Source organism: Gastrolobium bilobum, unplaced genomic scaffold (assembly GCF_033153095.1).
Source record: "Gastrolobium bilobum isolate Gb01-03AN ecotype WA unplaced genomic scaffold, APGP_CSIRO_Gbil_v1 utg1269, whole genome shotgun sequence".
In the NCBI taxonomy this organism is placed as follows: Eukaryota; Viridiplantae; Streptophyta; class Magnoliopsida; order Fabales; family Fabaceae; genus Gastrolobium; species Gastrolobium bilobum.
In genome coordinates, this window is record NW_026898540.1 from 143,622 (window position 1) to 159,745 (window position 16,124).

Consider the following 16,124-nt stretch of genomic DNA (forward strand, 5'->3'; position numbering starts at 1 on the left):
AATTTCCCAAAGAAATATTAGGGTGAAGTTGTCCTCTTTGCTGCATATCTCATTAACCGCACTCCTTCTAGCGTCCTTAAATTCCAAACACCACAAACTGTCCTCCATTCCCATTTTTCCATTCCTCACATTCTCAATTTAGAACCTCGCATATTTGGTTGTAGTGTTTATGGTCACAAACCCAAAGCCTTACGCAGTAAATTAGACCCATGTGCAACCAAATGCATATTTGTTGGCTATTCAGAATCACAAAAAGGGTACCGTTGCTTCGACCCCATTAAAACAAAAATTCATATCACACTTGAAGCTTCTTTTTATGAAGAGGAGCCATATTTTGCCTCAGGGGGAGTCCTCGACACTTCTCCTCAGGGGGGGCATCACCAGAGCTTGTTGGAGGAGAAGTTTGTGTAGAATTACCACCTACTACAGCGCAATCACCACTGCTTCCCCAGATATCTGATCCAGGTACAAGCTTACTCCCTTTAACACCATTACCCGAAGTGTCATCAAAAGATGCTCCTGAGTCTATACAGCATTCAGCACCTGAGGTATGTTCTCAAACTACTCTTCCATCAAACCCTCTTATTCTACAATTAAGATGCTATAACCGACCCAACAAAGGTGTTCCTAAGACACTATATGAACCTGATCCCAAAGCAAAAGCTAAATATCCCATTAGTAATTATGTGTCTACTCATAGAATATCTAGATCATATGCTTTAGTTGTAAATCAATTATCCTCTGTACATATTCCTAACAATACACAGGAAGCATTGGCGGATCCAAATTGGAAGGAAGCTATGAACATTGAAATGGAAGCCCTTCAGAAGAATTCAACATGGGAACTTGTCTCTATGCCACAAGGAAAAAAAACAATTGGATGTAAATGGGTATTCACCCTAAAACTCAAAGCTGATGGGAGTATTGATAGGTACAAAGCAAGACTAGTTGCTAAGGGGTTTACACAAAAGTACGGGATAGACTATCAAGACACCTTCGCTCCAGTAGCCAAACTGAACACCATTCGAATTCTATTGTCATTGGCAGCAAACCGAAACTGGCCTCTCAAACAATTTGACGTGAAGAATGCTTTTTTGTATGGAGACTTGAAAGAAGAAGTTTATATGGAGCTTCCATCTAGGGTAAACCTACAAAACAAAGGAAAGTTTGAAGCTTGCAAGCTGAAAAAGGCATTATATGGGTTAAAGCAATCACCTAGAGCATGGTTTGGAAGGTTCTCACTAGCCATGAAGGACTTTGGGTACAAACAGAGCAATGCTGACCATACCCTCTTCATAAAGCATCATAAAGGCAAGGTAACTGCTTTAATTGTTTATGTAGATGATATGGTCTTAACTGGAGATGATCATTGTGAGATGGAAAAACTAGAAAAATACTTAAGCTCTGAATTTGAGATGAAAGATCTAGGACAACTTATATATTTTCTAGGCATTGAGATATCAAGATCTGAACATGGATATTCCTCTCACAAAGGAAATACACTATGGATCTCTTAAATGAAACTGAAATGTTTGCTTGTAAACCAGTTGAATCACCAATGAAAATGAATCACAAGTTAGGCATTTATCCGGATCAAATTGCCACTGACATTGGTAAATATCAAAGATTAGTTGGGAAGCTAATGTAACTATCACATATCAGGCCAGATATTTCTTATGCAGTAAGTGTAGTTAGTAGGTTTATGCAATCTCCAAGCATAGAACATATGGAGGCAGTATATCGGATCTTGAGATACTTAAAGGGATCTCCGGGAAAAAGACTATTGTTTTCAAAGAATAACTCTTCATCTGTTATTGGTTTTATTGATTCTGACTAGGCAGGAGACAAGACGACCAGACAATCAACATCTGGTTACTTTACATATGTGGAAGGCAACCTTGTCACATGGAAGAGTAAAAAACAAAAGGTGGTAGCAAGATCTAGTGCAGAGGCTATCTGGGAATTACTCAAAAACAGCCGATGGACCTGCATTGTGATAATAGTGGAACAATTGCAATTGCACACAATCCAATTCAACACGATAGAACCAAACATGTTGAAGTGGATCGAGATTTTATCAAAGAAAACTTGGATAGGGTATTATTCACTTGCCATTTGTTAGATCTGAAGACCAGCTTGCAGATATTTTAACTAAAGTTGTGTCAGGGAAAGTTTTCTAAAAAACAATAGGCAAATTGAGCATGATTGATATCTTTGCTCCAACTTGAGGGAGAGTGTTGGAATAAAGTAATTCAAAATAGCTTGTTATACTGTTCCTACATATTTGAAATTGTATAAATAGAATTTCTGTATAGATAAAACTGTATAGGATAAATTAAGAAATTTGTTTCCTTTATTATTGTTAGTTGTTACATATCTGCATATATAAATTGTGTATAAATACACCTCTGTTGATGAGGAAAATTAATGAGAATGAGAAGATCATTTTAGTACTCTATTTCTGACAAATGGGTTAATAAATCAATAAATAATAACTTCTCGCGTCATCGGAGAAGTTATCGCCCTTCTAGCTTAAGAAGCATTGACACAATTTTTTTTTGAGTAAATACCATTTTTGGTCCTTAACAAAAAATGCGGTTCCCACTTTAGTCCCTTACAAAAAAAAATTAGTCAGTTGGTCCCTAACAAATTCAAAGTGGACCTATTTAGTTGAAATCGCGGTCCTTAACAATTTCAAAAAAGACCCATATTAGTCCCTCAAAAAGACTAAAATAGGTCCACTTTAAATTTGTTAGGAGCCAACTGACTAATTTTTTTTTATAAGGGACTAAAGTGAGGACTGTATTTTTTGTTAGGGACCCAAAAGAGTTTTTTTTTTTTTTTTTTTTTCTTGAAAAAATTTGAGTTGATGTCAATAGCGTCTAACACGTGATTAATGTTTTGGGCCACTATATCGACATTGACAATGCCAAAAATGTAAATTTTTTGAAATTTTTATAAAATTAAAATTATTTTAAAATAAAACATAAAAGTTTTAGGAAAAAAGAAGAAGAAGTTTTAAGACAAGGAAGGGGACTTACTGCGAGTGAAGGACCGAGAGAAAGCGCAGAAGAGAGTTTGGGACGAGAAATGATGCGATTGCAGAGAGAATTCAATGATTTGTTAACGCAAGCTGCTGAAGCGAACGATAGAGCAGGAAGTTTAGCCAGAATGTTCTGAAGAAGGTCCTCGTTCAGCGCACTTATGCTCATGTTCCCATCGTCTGAAGCTTTCCCCTTCGTGTTCGATGACAATGGCTTCTCCGTTGTGGTTCAACACAAACATCACAATTCAGTTTTAGTTTCAGAAATAAGGAGGTTAAACATTGATCCTCTGGGCTAGACTCTTGGGCCTAGGTCCATTTGCTTTGGCCCAATACTCGCATAAACCAATTGTCTTATCGTTTTCTTCTGTCTTATTTATTTTAATAATATTTTTCAGCCATACATGTGTTTCGTATATTGTAATAATATTTTCTATGCTTATTTTTCTTATCGGTTTCTTCAGTGTTAACTTTGTCTATAAATTTAAATATTTAATTGATTATATAATTTATTATGGGTTACTATATGTATTAAATATAAATTATATTATATATATTAAAAATATTATTTAATATCAAAATATTTTATAACGTGTCAAAATTTAATATTTTTTAAAATTAACATGTCTAAGTATCATGTTATGTTATAACCAGTGTCTTGTATTAATATCGATGCAACATTGCTTCTAGACATAATAAATTTGGGACCATCAGGAGCCAGAAAATAAAAAAAAAAACAAAAGTGCAGCTATCGATGGCTCAGGAGGAAAAACATTTTTTCTCCTACAATAGAAGAAATTGTATTCCCATAAGTCAATTCGCCTAAAATGGCTGATATTTTTTCAAAAAATATATTCAAATTATTTCTCACATATTTCAAAGTAAAAAAAAAAAAAAAACAATACAAGGTGGTACACAGGTATAAATTCATAATTACATAATAAATGATACTACTAATTTATGGAAATGATAGATTAAGTACTAAAATTAATGGATTCAGATGATTTTTTTTTAAAAAAATTACTTTTTTTTCAGGAAAAAAAGATTTCTTATAAAAAAATTTGTTTGGATATCTGCTTTAAAAAAATAAAAATCATAAAAATAATCTATTTTTTTAAGTTAAAATTTGTAGTTTTTTAAAAAATAGAAATCAAAAGTCAATTTGTTTTCTTCAAAAAACAATTATTTTTTAAAAATTTAAATAACTTTAATTTTTATGAAAAAATACTTGTAAATAAGTAAGGTATAAAAAATATTTTTTATAAGCCCATCCCAACGGCTGAGATGATATTCAACTCTAAAATGACACGTGGCAATAGTCTCCCAAGTCCCAACTGCTACGTATATAAATAAAACGAGATTTTGGGTTTCGCTTTTTAAATACAACGAGATTTTGCTCGTTTCGTGGCATTCTTGCGCATTCGTGTTTCTCTTTCTCCCTCGCGTCGTCGTTTCGTTAGGGCATAAAACCCTTTTCGGATCGGTGGAGCAAAGCCTCGCCGGCGAGATTCCCGAGGCTGTTTAGTTGGCGATCGAGCACCGGTGGAAGCGACGAAGATGAAGGTTTTCGTGAAGACTCTGAAAGGAACGCACTTTGAAATTGAAGTGAATTCCTCGGACACGGTTTGCCCCCACCAGTCTCATTGTCTAATCGAATTTCGATCGTAACTTAATCGCCTTTTGTATTTCCGTAAGCTCGGGCTTCTCACTTCGATTGTGAGAGCAGAAGCCCTGAATTTGAGGGTTAACTGGGGTTTTAACGTACCGGTTGTTCGATTTTTGTTGAATTTAATTGATCACAATTCTGCGTTTAAATTTTTTAGTAATTAAGTTGAAATTTAGGTTTTGAATTGATTGCTTTGTGGTTTTTTGGAATATGCTGTTGAACGAATGGAATATGCTATGGTGATTGAGAACACTAACTAGCTACTTAGTTTATTTATTTATTTATTTTTCAGCTGCACCATTTGTAGTTGGATATTAGGTAACACCACTAGTGGCTAAGTGTTTGCTGATGTTTGACGCATGATAACGAATAAGTTTGAGAGTGACATTGTTCGTAACTTTACTGGGGAACTTCAAACCTGTCTCTACTGGGATGAAATGTGGACAATACTAGTTTTTACTGTTGTTTTTGAACCTCATGGCCATGGTAATTTTAATAGTTGCGCGTAACTGACTTGTATATAGTTCTACAAGTTACGCTTGGATCAATAATTAATTGAACAGTGAACTGTTGGAATTGAAATTGCTGTAAAACTTAGAGGCAGCTCATTATCTAAGAATGTGCATTTCCTAGCAGTAGAAATTTTATAAATAATTTAAACCATCACAGATGGCTGAATTGAGGATGTCTTCAAGTGTGTCAATTTTTCATCTTTTAATTATGTGTTTCGTAATTCTCTCTCTCTTTATGTTTCTGCCACTTTGCGTCCTTTCTGAACTATTATAATTAATCTGCATTATTTGATGTAACCGTGGTTATTCTTTTCAGCTTTCTGAAGTGAAGAAAAATATCGAAACTGTTCAGGGCGCAGATGTCTATCCTGCAGCGCAGCAAATGCTAATTCATCAAGGAAAAGTTCTCAAGGATGGCACTACATTGGAGGAAAATGAAATAAATGAAAATAGTTTTATTGTCATTATGCTATCGAAGGTAAAATTTTCTTTTATTTCTTTATTTTTCTCCTTTTTGAAAACTACGAAGGTCTTTTTGCTACGAAAATATATTCCATTATTTGGTTGCATACATAGTTGTCTAAAGAGTAAGGTAGCTTTTGGAAGACGTGTTAGAATGGGACGGAATGTAACATGTCGATTCTATTCTATGTTTGATATATTATAAAAATAGAACAGAACAAAAACATGGAGTTAATAAATGGTACATGCTGGTTCTACTAAAAGGGGTTAAATAAAAATGAATAGAATCTAATTTTGCATTCTGTTTTGTGCACCCCCCTTAAGCTACCTAAAAACTACATGCGCATAGCAATATATTAATGTGGAAAATCGTGATCTGATCCTATTATCTATATTAGGAAATATTCTGTATCCAGTGTCAGATTGTATCCCCAGAATAAAGCACATTTAATTGTATTTTCCAGTCAAATAGGAAATCCCAAAAAATATGGATTCTGATATTAGTTTTTTCCTTTTCATTTGTATAGAACCTTGGGATACACCACCCCAAAAGCTAGTTTAAAGGGTGGGAGTACCCAAGGCCTTATAAACTCCACATTAGTTGCTCTTCAACCAATGTGGGACTATATATCTCAACACGCCCTCTCACGCAAGAGCCCTCTTGGCTTGAAGCGTGGATTATGCAACAGGCCCAATTTTTGGTTTACCTTTTTGTGCTTCCACTTTAAAGTGGGAGGCGGTGAGATTTCGAAGGCTCTGATACCATGTTAAGAACCTTGAGGTCACCACCCCAAAAGCTAGCTCAAAGGGTGAGAGTGCCCAAGGCCTTATAAACTCCACATTAGTTGCTCTTCAACCAATGTGAGACTATATATCTCAACATCATTGAAGGCTGACTTTGTATAAATCTAACCTATGCATGTGTCAGAATCATCAGTGAATAATATTCTTCACATTCTCCAAATTCTGAGAATTATTAATTATTTGGGGAGATTATATTTAGGTGTATTAGTTATTTGGTGTTTTGAATGAGTTGGTAATCGAAAGATAGAATAGAATTTGGAGTGGTCAAGAACTGTGATAAACTACAGGTTTTCCCAGATATCTATGGAGCTTATTAATAAAGACAATGTGTGCATCCTTGGGGCTTATTAATCAAGGGTTATGGGTATGGGAGCTGTACCAAATTGATGATCAAAATCTCCCTTCAATCCCAGTCAAATGTAATATGATCTGATTTTTGCTGCCCTTTTGTACTGTACAATTTAACATATATCACAAACACCCTGTTCATTAACTTCAAATGAAAACTGCAATGTACAAGTTAAAAAATGTTTTTGGAAAATTTGCGTTTTGACCTAGATAGATTGAATGAACCTTAAATTTCTATTGTGTGCAAAAGATTGTCAGGGAAACTTATTGATAGAATTTGGGGCAAATTGAAATGATTTTCCATGGACAATGTATGTAGCTCAACAAAGTACTGAGTTAACTGTCAAATGGAAGGCTACAATAAATATCTGCAACAGCACTTTTCTCTAAGGTGGTTTGATGGGAGATACCTCCAATAATAAGTTAATAACCATAAAAGATCTACTAAGAGGCAAGAGAAGCCTGTATGCGTGAATTTTAGTCAGACTAGAATTCATGAGAATGGAAGATCTTACTGAGTTTTTGCCGTCAGACTAGGCATTCAATGGTAATGCCTTGTGAGGTTTAACTGCTGGTATTTCAGATTTATATTCTTGTTGAACTTTTTCATTAGTTGTCTTCTAACAATGTTAAGCCATTGTAAGCAAATTCTGATATAGGATATCTAAGTGCGTTAACATAAACCAGCTTTTTTGTTCAATGTTGTTTAGATTAGACTTCATTTTCCAAAATTTTATCCCTTGAACTTTGTTGCTATTGTTAAAACCTTTTTAACAACCATCTGCTTTTCCTATTCCAAGCTTTGCTCATCTTCACGAATGCTTTATCAAGTTTCTTTTTCATTTAAAGAAAAAAGGAGATTAAGAGAATGGGACAAGAAATTCTCTGACAGCTGAGAGACAGCTGTTAATATCAGCTCGTAAAAGCTGTCCAATCTGTCTGCAGACAATCAAGGAAACTCCTTTGCAACTTACTCTGCAAGTGGGATTAATCCCGTTTATGTTTTTGACTTGTCACTGTTGTTCACATACATGTTTATTTCTGTATGTATGGGTTCTCTTCTCATTGCAAGTGATTTGAGCTTGAAGGAATACTTCCACCAGAAAATGACTGGAGCAATTTATATTGAGTGAATCAATGAGATTCATTGTTACTTTTAATTTTTATAAATTTTTAATGTTTTGTATATTTTCATTTGTTCAGTACTAAATTATAATCTATGTGCTCAAAATTGCTAGACTAAGAGCTCTTCTGGTGAAGGATCTACTACTTCAACTGCACCTTCAACTAAGGTGAGAACAGTATACTATGTTAATGAATATTGTTAATATTACTATTATTTGGCTATTCTCTTTTTTGGGGATCTTCTACTACTTGATTGGATTATATTTGGGCATTTTGAATTAAATTTTATAGTATATACAAATATAAAATGATACAGTGGAAAATATGATCACATTAATTTCTATTGGTGTATCTAATCTAAACATGTTTACAGATCACAGACACCCTTTACCTCGACAAAAAGAAAAAGTGCCTTCAATTGGTGTATATTTTTGGTTTTTTCTTCTCTATCATTGATGTGTTTGCGTGTCTAATATGTGAAGTGTTAATGTTGCTTCAAAAGAAAAATAAGCTTGTTATTTCACCAAAAAAAAAAAAATATTAAATAAAATTATAGTCAAATAGTAATAGTAAATTAAATACATTTATAAACACTAAACTATTATTAAAACTCATAAGTTTATAGTTTTGAAGTGATATACATTAAATATATAAATTGATGAATTCAATTTTATGAAAATGGAATCATATTTTAAAGGAAGTCTTCTGCCCTAACTTGATTTTTGCCTGTTCAATCACATTTATCTTGCTTATCATCATTTTTGATCCTGATCTAGCTTTGGTACTAGACCACAAGCTGGGCTGGTCAAACCGATTAGACTGGCTAGTTTGGGCAAGTCAGATTTTTAAAACACTACTACTATTGCTGGCCTATCGTTTATGTTTATGCAGAGACATCAAATTTTTTTTGCAGGCTCTCTTGGGCCTTCTGTTTACTAGCTGTAGGTTGAGTTTTCTTAATGATTGTTTCCTTTTTCTTTTTCCTTTATTTTTCTGTACAAGATGGCATTTTCTACAGCGAAGCCTTATGTGGATAATCTGTTCTAGTAGTTTACCACACATTGTTGGCTGCTCAGTGAATTGAAACTTTAGTCTATTTATTCTCAGTGACAATGCTTATTTTTCATGTTTATTTTGATTTTTTCTAGATACTTACATCATGTCTCTTAAAATTCTTTGGTTAGAAGAGTAGCTTAAGCTGAAATGGGGAGGTTGACATGCAATTCATTGTGTTTAGGGTGGATTTCGTCATGTCTCTTAATTCAAAGAAGCATAGACATAAACAATTTAATAAAGAGAAGAGCAGAAGGGAAAGAAAAAAAAGAAGGGAAGAAAAAGAAAATGAAAATTGTTATAAAGAAGTTGACATTTTATTAAACGGCATTTCCCCTCTTGAGTTTTGAAAATATTAACCAACGTTCGTGTCATCGTTGCAGGCTACACAGACAAGTGCAGCTCCTACTCCAACCTCTGTGTCAACTGCACCTCAACCTCCTACTGCAACTGGGGAAACGTGAGTTATAAAGATTGTCACGTTTCCTCTTCCAAACTTGCTTAGATGAGTTTTAGTAACAACTATTTTGATGTTAAATGTATCCTGCAACTTCATTTCATTTTGATAGGCCTCCACCTATTACTGCCACAGTTCCTGCTCCTGCCCTAGCTCCGGCTCCGGCACCTGCTGCTGCTGCTGCTGCTCCTTCTCCTTCTCCTGCTCCTGCTCCTATATCTCTGGGCTCTGCAGTGTAATATTCTGTTTTTTGTTATCAGTGGAATGCACTTCTTAAAGTTTTTGCAATGTTTGCATTTTGAAGATGGAACAATCTTTCAATTCCTATTGGTTCTTCCTTAATTTTCATGTTAAAGTAAACTTTGTTGAAGCAGGCCAGGGTCCGATATATATGGGCAGGCAGCATCCAATCTTGTTGCTGGTGTCAACTTGGAGGAAATAATTCAGCAAATCCTTGATATGGGTGGAGGAAGCTGGGATAGGGATACTGTTGTCCGTGCTCTTCGGGCTGCTTACAACAACCCTGAGAGAGCTGTTGAATATTTGTATTCAGTATGTGAATTTTAGAAGATGATTGATTTCTTACCTAATGATACTTGTCTACTTTATACTTCAATGGCAGGGTTTTCTACAGTTTGGTTTAGCTGTCATTTTATTGGAATTTACCTTTGGTTTAGTGGTCTTAGTCTTACATTAACTGCCTTGCAGTCCTTTTTATTAAATTATCACTCATAAATGTTAGGGCATACCAGAGCAAGCTGAAGCTCAACCTGTGGCCCGAGTGCCTGCAAGTGCTCAACCTGCAAATCCTCCAGCTGCTGCTGCTCCACAAGCAGCACAACCAGCATCTGTTCCATCTAGTGGACCTAATGCTAATCCTTTAGACCTATTTCCCCAGGTACCTACTGAAGTGTTTTTTCGAAAAAAAAATGATAAAGAATTAGTAATATTTTGGTGGTGTACTTAATATTGTGTGACAGGGCCTTCCCAATGTTGGTTCTGGTGCTGCTGGTGCCGGTTCTTTAGATTTTCTGCGCAACAGTCAACAGGTATTCTTTATGTCTTTGCCCTACCACTTGTACTGACTTTCTTACTTCCAAGCCACGTCTAAACTACATTTTTCAATTTTATGCTTGTATTTAGTTCCAAGCCTTGCGAGCTATGGTGCAGGCTAATCCACAAATATTGCAGGTTTTCTTCTTTGTCTTGTTAGTGTATATTCTATTGATCTATTCTCTCCTTCATAGAACCCTCAAATTTGCTATTCTTGCAGCCTATGCTACAAGAGCTTGGCAAGCAAAATCCTCATCTTATGAGATTGATTCAAGAGCATCAAGTTGACTTCCTACGCCTGATAAACGAACCTGTGGAAGGTGGTGAGGGGTGAGGAATACTCTACTGTTTTTTGCAGTTTCTTTTTTGGTTCTTATTCTTTGTTCTTATCAGTTGATGCTCAGTGGCTTAATTTTCTGTTATTATGCTTTAGGAATATTTTGGGACAGCTGGCTGGTGCCATGCCACAAGCAGTGACTGTCACCCCTGAGGAGCGGCAAGCAATTGAACGTGTAAGTTTAACCTCTTGTCTATATAAAGCATTGAATGATTGATGTTGTTTTCCTGTCTGACCGTCTAGAAACCAAGGAATTATTGGTTTCATTTTAAACTGCCTTTTCTTGACGGGATCCCTTGGTACTCACATTATACAGTTTCACTGTGTTTTTATTTTGCCACTGTTTGATTGTCTATAATTCAATTATAGGATGTGATATGAATGTTGACTGAGTCTGTTAAGGGTAATGGTAGTTTTACATATTTTATGTTGACAACCTATTCAAACTAATATAGGAGCGTCATCTGAACTTTTCCTTTTAAACCTAGCTGGAGTCACTAGTATAGTCATATAAGTTTGTGAGCATGAAATAGTATTTCACATTTGTTAAACAACTTTATCCATAATTTACATAGATTTAGATTATCTGTTCATCCGTAACAGAATGGCTTGCTGTTACAAATTTCAGTCTATCTCTTTCCAAGTATACGGGCCCCACATAAAAAATCAAGTTAGTCTTGCTTGTGTTTTTAGACAGAGAAACACAGAACAGAACTCTTGTTTTTAAGCAACAGCTCGGGGAATATATTTTTAACAAGTTCCTCTGTAATTTATAATTTCCATGTGTCGTGATCTTTGTTTTCTCCCCCAGCTTGAAGCAATGGGTTTTGATCGTGCAACTGTATTGGAGGTGTACTTCGCTTGTAACAAAAATGAGGAACTGGCTGCCAACTACCTCTTAGATCACATGCATGAGTTTGATGAATAATTAGATCACCTTTGCAATTTGTCAAATTTCCTTTCGATGGGTCTTTGGTATGTAAGCAAGTAATGTTTGATAATGACCACTCTCGAATGGACAAGATATGTTTTAACCACCTCCACATTATTGTCCATGTATTTGTCATTTTCTTTTCTCCATATTCATATACAGAGTTGTTTGCCTTGTATTATTGTCTTTGGTGCATCATTTTGACATGTCTAATGATGAAATTTTCTACTTAATCGGAAGTCAAGAGATGCCAAAATCACGCTAGTTTTCAAGCCTCGTTAGGGTTGAGGTTTTCATTACCCACCAGAATGGAATTACGCAGTTGTGTCTGTTGACAGGGACAATTGTTTTTTTTTCTTTTTTCTTTTTCTGCACCAATGCTTATTTGGTAAAGTAATAATATATATGAAAATAATATTTCTTTTTCTTACAATTCCAAAATAATGTCGCTTTTGGGGTTGGAAAACATGGGCGCTTCAAGATTTTTTTTTTTTTAGGAATAATAATTTTCTTGAAGTCTCTCGCAATTTTTTTCTCAGATCCCAAAACACAACCCCCTTCCCCCACCTTGTAAAAAGTGTTCCATGATTTGACTATCAAATTGTGGAATGTAGTCTAAATTTAATGTGGGAGTGTAGGTATGCACGACTTGAGGCAGTAAAGCAGCTTTAAAAAAGCCAACTCAAATCCTTTATTAAAGTCAATGTTATGGTTTTGTAAGAAGTATGAGGTGCATAGTTGTGTTATAGAATTTGAACGACAAATGTGTATTGGAGTAGGATTTTAATTTATTTTTTTATAGATTTTAAAAGACTATTTAGAATTTGGGGATATTGAAGATTTTTTTAAAAGATTTGATTTTAAAAGATTCTAATAGAATTTATAAGATTTGAAAGGACAATATGGATTTATAAGATTTTAAAAAATTATATAAATTTTTAATAAATATTTAAAATTACAAAAGTTATTACAAAAAATAACAAAGAAATGCAATATTATTAATAAAAAAATCTAATATGATTTTTTCAATTAGTAAAGCATAATATAATTTTTAACAAATATTCAAAATTACTAAGTAACAACTCTCAACATATCTAAAGTTATACTAGTCCTTCACGTATTAACATTTTCTCGCTCTTATGTTTGATCAATGGGTTAAAAACTATCTTCTTCATTTGGCATATACGATTATAAGACCCAATTTTTTATTTATTAAAATAATTCTAATTTTGCATATAGACCTAAAGTTCATAAGAAAATTTTTGTTTGGATTTTTTGCAACTGAACTTGGAAAATTTGGGATTTTTGTTCTTCGTGATAAGAGTTTTCTAATCATATATCATATGAATGTCTTCATTGAGTATGCTAAGAAAATTTTGAACATGAATTTTTGGGTTTTATTACAAGAATGTTAAAAAAAGTCTCAAATAATTTTCAATCGATACATTGAAACCTTAAATTACTTTGCGGCTTTTGAAAAATAAATTTTTAGTTATCTATTGACATAAAAACTATTTGAAATCATTTTCTATAACCAAAGAATTTCGTTCATAAATGTATTGTTACGAAATATAGGGTCCATATTATAAAAGCTTTAATATTTCTTTAAATCGATATTGTTTCATTGATGTAAACGAAAATTGGTTTGAGAGTTTTAAGGCTTGCTTGATTAGTGTTTTATAAAACAATTTTTTGTTTTTAAAATGGTAAAAACAAAAAATCTTGTTTGATGGTTAGAGTTTTGTAAAATTAATTTTGAAAGCAGTTTTCTTTTAGCTGTTTTTAGAACTAAAAATGCAAAACAACTCAGACTTATTTTCGTTCTCGTTTTCAATTTTTTGTTCCGAAAACATCCAAAACACGGAGAACAACCTATTTTCATTAATGACACTTCTGTAATTATCAATAACAAAACTGAAAGGCATTGTTGCATTTTTAAAAAATTTTCAAAACCCCTTCTTCTTTCTCACCTAGCAAGCAGCACCCCCATCGTCGTTGAGCAGTGTAAAGGAATCATTGTGCGTCAGCGATTAAACTTGGATTTTCTTTAAGTTGCACCTTTTGGTGTTCTTTTTATCAAATCTGACAATAAGTTTATATTTTGGCTTGATTACGGTGTTGTATTGCAGGTTTTCATCCTAAATTTGTGTGTTTTTTTGGTTTGGGTATCAGTGGTTTTGATTATTATTATTATTAATGGTTTTGTATTGAACGGGTATTGATCAAACGCGTTTTTTATTTTTTTGTTCTAAAAACATGTTTTTGGAACAAATTTACCAAACATATTTTTTTATTCTTTAACTTTTAAAATTGTTTCCAAAATAAATTTATCAAACAGATTTTTTTTTCTTTTTTTATTCTGAAAATCAATTCTTAAAAACTATTCTATAAAACAGTTTTAAGAACAAAAAAATTAAAACACAATCAAACACACTCTTGGTTTCCTTGTTGTTTTCTCACTAATTTTTAATACAAAAATCATACATTTTTGTGCCAAGAAAAATCGCGACCCATGCCTTGAAAAATCATTTTTTAAATTTCCAAAAATCACTCAAAAATTTGATTTAGATGGATTATATTAGAATCTTGTTGGTTGTTTTGTGATGAAAATCGCTCAAAAATCTGCTGTTTTGAGCTTTGACGAAGCTTCCATGGCAGAACCAGGTTTCGAGCAGATCAACCCGCCAAAGGAAGAAGAAGACATTATAATAGAAAAATCTCAAGAAATCATAGGGGTTAGGGTGAAATTGCGAGAGAGACATCCTATTTATATTTCTCACTGAAAAGTCTCACGAAATTCACACCAATAAAAAATTCATTAAAATTGTTAGATTTTTGAATACCACAAGATTATTTTTTCTTTTTTTAAAATCCTGATTGAATACCAACGGATTTGGACAGACTTTAAAATAATCTTTTAAAATCCTAATCGAATACCACGTGACATTTTTTCAATTCTTTGAAATCCTAATTGAATACCAATGATTTTTTTGTCCAAAAATATTCCATTAAAATATTTTAAAATCTCAATCTCATACACCCCCTTAAAATGGATTGGTTTCTTGCTTGTTAACAAAAATAACTCTTATGTATGTTGGGCAGCTTGTCATATCTATAAAATCAGTTTAAGTTTGCTATAATTTGTTATTTTACGATTAATGTTAATTTAAACCTAATTCATATAAAATTTGTTTTAAACGTTAATTTTATTTAATTTGTTCAAATAAAAAATCATAGCATTTTTTTAATCATTAGATGAATGCATAGCTTAATAATTATCTCAATAATTTTATTTTATTTTTATTCTATGACCCAAATTACTTATTTGGGGTGAGTTGGGTAATGGAGCGAAATTAGATGTCCAAAGATTAGTTAGAGTAATATTGTTACTTTATAGTGTAAGTGCACGCAGTAAATAATATAAGATTTTTTTATAGTCTCTCTCAATGTTATTAAAAACAAGTTAAAGCTGTAAATCTCGGAAAAATGATTGAAAAAAAGCAATTCAATTAGAACATAACATTGGAGCAAATTTTGGTAACTTTGAGCAAATTAAAGCAGAGAAACTTACGAAGTAACTAGAGCAATGTTTTAAAGTTTAAAAGGCACTTTGGAACAAAAACAGAAATTATGAAATTAAAGATAAGAAAACAAATTTGAAAATAGGATGAAAACTAATTGAAACATATGTTTTACAATAGAATCCAGCACACTTGATCAAGTACCTTGACATAGTAATAAACTAAGAAAGTGTTACTCCGTGAAGATTCTTTTTACACTAATTTAGCTCCCGAGAGATATATTCTATCTTATATATTTCTATATAAGATAAGATCTAACTTATAGGAGCACAATTAAGTTCAAAACCTTTAAAATGAGTACTGTTGTCCTTCATTGCTAAAGTGACTTGTGAGAAATTATTAAAATCCAAAATCACAACAGATATATAATTTGAAGACGTGCTCCGGAAAATGCTTCTTTCCGGTCAACAAATTCCTAAAATTGCTAAATGAGGTCAGACAAATTAGCACAATTAAAAAGAAAATAGATTAACACTTCATTACTTAAATGCTTGAAATAAAAAATGTCAATTACAAGGAAACGAGTACTAATATTCCCCTATCATAAGAAGCTTTGCTCCTTATATGATAATGACCAAGTCTACAAGTACAGAAAAAATAAAATAAAAAACCGAAACATTATAGAACTTTATCCTAAGTAAATAAGCTAAAAGAAAAAAGAAAGAAAAGAAAATTAAGTAATTTAATCCATAACCTACTAACTTAATCTTAACTTAGTCCATGAATTCTCAATCTTCAAGTGGAGAGAAAAG

At 33.0% G+C, this 16,124-nt stretch overlaps 1 protein-coding gene across 1 annotated transcript; it reads left to right on the forward strand.

The window, feature by feature from the left end:
• Positions 1-4,443: 4,443 nt before the first annotated feature.
• On the forward strand, positions 4,444-11,967 carry LOC133317284 (ubiquitin receptor RAD23d-like). Its single transcript, XM_061519141.1, has 12 exons — positions 4,444-4,666; positions 5,538-5,699; positions 8,074-8,127; positions 9,397-9,473; positions 9,583-9,705; positions 9,845-10,022; positions 10,213-10,368; positions 10,451-10,519; positions 10,614-10,661; positions 10,744-10,853; positions 10,957-11,035; positions 11,672-11,967. The coding sequence occupies exons 1-12, from the start codon at positions 4,601-4,603 to the stop codon at positions 11,786-11,788; spliced, it is 1,239 nt and encodes a 412-aa protein (XP_061375125.1). The 5' UTR covers positions 4,444-4,600; the 3' UTR covers positions 11,789-11,967.
• The last annotated feature ends 4,157 nt before the right edge of the window (positions 11,968-16,124 follow it).